The sequence below is a fragment of the Saccostrea cucullata genome, unplaced genomic scaffold (genome assembly GCF_032062105.1).
Source record: "Saccostrea cucullata isolate Sc308-1 unplaced genomic scaffold, CSIRO_AGI_Scuc_v1 ctg5902, whole genome shotgun sequence".
In the NCBI taxonomy this organism is placed as follows: domain Eukaryota; kingdom Metazoa; phylum Mollusca; class Bivalvia; order Ostreida; family Ostreidae; genus Saccostrea; species Saccostrea cuccullata.
Genome location: NW_026939830.1, coordinates 1 through 3,855, shown reverse-complemented (window position 1 = coordinate 3,855; position 3,855 = coordinate 1). Strand labels below are relative to the sequence as shown.

The 3,855-nt window shown below is 35.6% G+C and overlaps 1 protein-coding gene and 1 pseudogene across 1 annotated transcript; one reads left to right on the top strand and one right to left on the bottom strand.

Moving 5' to 3' along the window:
- The first annotated feature begins 382 nt into the window (after nucleotides 1–382).
- LOC134254088 (putative nuclease HARBI1) lies at nucleotides 383–1,195 on the top strand. Its single transcript, XM_062736648.1, has one exon. It carries the CDS (start codon nucleotides 383–385, stop codon nucleotides 1,193–1,195), a length of 813 nt encoding a protein of 270 aa, XP_062592632.1.
- Nucleotides 1,196–1,697: 502 nt separating this feature from the next.
- On the bottom strand, nucleotides 1,698–2,925 carry LOC134254092 (myb/SANT-like DNA-binding domain-containing protein 4; annotated as a pseudogene).
- Between the last annotated feature and the right edge of the window lie 930 nt (nucleotides 2,926–3,855).

The window sequence follows — 3,855 nt, the reverse complement described above, 5'->3', positions numbered from 1 at the left end:
GTTTCAAAGCAATGACCTTGCCTACAACAGAAGCCACCATGCGTGCACTGACCTGTCCTAAATTTCCTGAAATCGAAACAATATCTGACCGAACTTCAGTAATCTTTTCCACCGGTACTTCCAATAACCCGTCTTGTAAATTTCATATAAAACCTAGCCAAGTAATAATTGCAACGGGACTAAATTGAGATTTTTCTTCATTAATCTGAAAACCTGGGGCCCGTTTCACAAAGCTATCTTACGACTAAGATCTGTCTTAAGACCGAAAATTATCCTAAGATTGTACCATAGCTGTTTCACAAAACTCTCATATCTTATGATAATCTTAAGATCTATCTTAATCTTAAGACAACCAGATACTTGTCTTAAGACCAAAGTTAACATGGCGGCCGCCTATATTTTGGCCCAAAACAGAAGGAACTTAAGAAGACAACGAATATTTAGAGATAGGAATAACCCATTGGACTATATGCCTGATGCTGATATTATTGATAGGTTCCGCCTTCAACGCCATTTCATTTTGAGATTATGTGCAGAGCTTAATGCTAATCTAGCGCATGCTACTAGCAGGTCTCATGCTCTTCCTACATCACTGCAAATCATGGTGGCGCTCAGGTTTTATGCCAGTGGGAATTTTCAAACTGTCACTGGGGATCTCCATGGTATTGTTTCAAGAGTAATTAAGGCTGTATCATCAGCTCTAGTACACGTATGTTCTGATTATATTAAATTTCCACTCGATGACAGAAGTATCAATAACACCATACTTGGCTTTTCCCGCATTACAAATTTCCCTAATGTCATTGGAGCAATAGATGGAACTCATGTACCAATTAAAGCCCCGAAAAATGACGAGCATCTGTTTGTGAACAGGAAAAATTTTCATTCTATTAATGTTATGGCAGTCTGTGATTCTAGTACAAAATTTACAAACATAGTTGTCAGATGTCCTGGGTCATCACACGATGCTTTTGTGTGGACAAATTCATCATTAAGTGATCTTTTTGAAAATGGGGGTATCAGAAGAGGTTGGTTGCTTGGGGACAGTGCATACCCTCTGAAAAAGTATCTGATGACTCCAGTGCTCAACCCAAGCAATCACCGTGAATTAGCCTACAACGATGCGCATGCTAAGACGAGAAACCCTATTGAAAGAAGCTTCGGTGTGCTTAAAATTGCGCTTTCTGTGCATTGATCATTCTGGTGGAACGCTACTTTTTCATCCAGCAAGAGCATGTAAAATTGTAACTGCTTGTGTTGTTCTGCACAACTTGTGCACTGATCACAATGTTTCGGTACCACAAGCACAAAACCCTGGAGCATATCTTAATCCACCAGACAACTACGTCTACCAAGGACCCAACAATGACGGGGCCGAGATCCGCCAACGATTGATTCTTTCTAGATTTTAAGTTGTGCCACAAACAAAAATTGTTTGTGTTTTCGAGAAATGTTGTGACGTTTTCAATTTCTGTATTATAGTAAAGCATAGATTCGGTACCAACTATACAGTAATTTTTATTAGAAATATTTTGTCCATTTGTATATTACCCAACTGTTAGTGAATGTGATTTAATTTTCATGAAATATTGGTAACTTTCATAAAAGGAAAATGAAACATCTGTTCTGTATCTTGTGATTGTAATGACCAACAAAAATGAATAACAAGTAGTAAATTGAACACATTACAATACGTTTTATTTATTATCAGAAAGGCTACTGACTGTCACTGTAGCATTGGAAACTATTCCAAGCTGACAGAGGTGAAGCGTATGTTGTTCACGTTGTAACTGCGTGTAGTTGCTGCTCTGCAATTTCAAGTCGCCGTTCTTTGATTTTAAATCGTTTTTCCTCAATTTCTAACCTCTTTTTTTTCCCACACATAGCCTCTCTTCCTCTGCTTCAACAAGTTTTAATGTGAGGGCATCATTACAGGGATTAGAAAATTTCTTCATTCGTTTCTTTGCTGGCTCTTCTTCGGCAAGTCTTTTTTCTGTAAACAAAATTCATATCTTACAACCAAGAATACGAAATTTTTGTAAACAAAATCACAAAACTTTTTGTTCTTAAAGAATATTAAAACCTTAATTTTGTTATTTTATCTTAATTTCAAATTTCATGTGGATTATTAAATAATCTTATGAAAAATTAACAAATCAAAAAATATCACACAAAAATCATTCCTCAATATTGCATACGACTTTTCTTACAGTAGAGAGAATATTCGCTCTATGTATCCTCTGGTACCTTTGTAAGAAATTTTACGTAAGCTATTTAACTTTTATTTTTACAAAACATAACATGCTTTTTACTTTTCACCATTAACAGGATTGATTAAATACATGTAGATAAATACTTGTAGACCCCCCCCCTTTTTTTTTACCGGAAAGTTGAACTTGTATCAGTCTTACACATACCATTTATAACATCTGTGCTCCCGCTAGTTGGCGTTTCCCGTACCGTCTCTGCCTCTAAAACGTCAATGCCCCCCTCAACTCCCGAAATGGATGTTTCCCCGATGATCCCCTCGATTTTCTCATCTATTGGTCGCAGGATAGCCTCAGATGGCAAGGATCCCCCCTGTCTTTTTCTGTTCTCTTCTTTTCAAAGCTAGTTTTTTTCTGCTTTCGCTGCTTAAGCAGGTCCATTTTTTTTTCATTTCTTCTCCGAACCTGATGTGGTCTGACACATTTACAGCATTTACCTTTGTAGCTATTTCGTTCCATGTTTCCTTCTTCAACGAATTGGAAACTGTAGAATTTTGTTTGGAAAAGAGAATGTCTTTTCTTATCTCCACTTCGTCCGTTAACACGGTGATTTCGGCCGAACTGAAATTTGGGCTTCTTTTCAGAGCCATTTTCTTTGTAGAATTCTTTCCGAGCGCACGGACTTTGTACCCGTTTTGTGGTCACAGATGAATGCATTCGAACACCATTCATTACTTGTATTCAAAGGCAAATGCGGTGGTGGATCAAATTTAAAGTAAATTTAAATAAATTTTCTTAAACAGAATTCATATTTATTTTTGAACAAACAAACGCATTTTTAAAATACTTTTTAACAGAAAAATTTTAATTTTTTTTCACACATATAACTTCACAAATCAGCATTATTGCTTCCACTCCGACCCCCCCCCCCTCCAAAAATGTGAAAACTGTAAATGTATTAAGAAAATTAACATTTTATTTTCGATCAAAAACTCCTTTACAATATTTAAGAAAACTTTTATTTACAACATTAAAAATATATATACATATATGTATTTGAAGAAAACTTAACTTAGAACAAGAATTATTAATATTTTGTTTTAATTTGTCTTTTATAACATTCTCTATAACTTTGTGACACGAGATATATCTTAAGACTTGTCTTAAGATTTCAGCTACTTAAGACAGTTTTGTGAAACAGCAGTGACAAATCTTATGATTGTCGTAAGTCAGATCTTAAGATTGTCTTAAGATCTGTCTTAGGACAAATCTTAAGATAGTTTTGTGAAACGAGCCCCTGATTTATTTAAAGTCATCCAGATATTCATGGACCGTATCCCACCCATGCCAATCAGCGATTTTAAGAATCTTATTTCTGTGCTGCAATGCTGACTTTTCTTCTGTCACTATCTTGAGAGTTTTTGATAATTCACCTTCTTGTAAACACTGTTCTAATTCTGCCAACTTTGAAAGTCTATCCTGATTACAATGAAGCGCATTGAAGTGGTAAAATTTTCCTTTTGGATGAAACGTTCCGAGTCATGTTTTGAACGCCAATTATAACAGAATGGCACGCCCATTTCTTTAGAAACAAACAAGAAATATTCGTCGTAATGTTTTAGGACACCCTACTCTTTGCAACAAGCAA

What these genes read in the sequence shown, in the direction of transcription:
- LOC134254088 (XM_062736648.1), top strand. Translation starts at nt 383, where the DNA reads ATGGCGGCCGCCTATATTTTGGCCCAAAACAGAAGGAACTTAAGAAGA.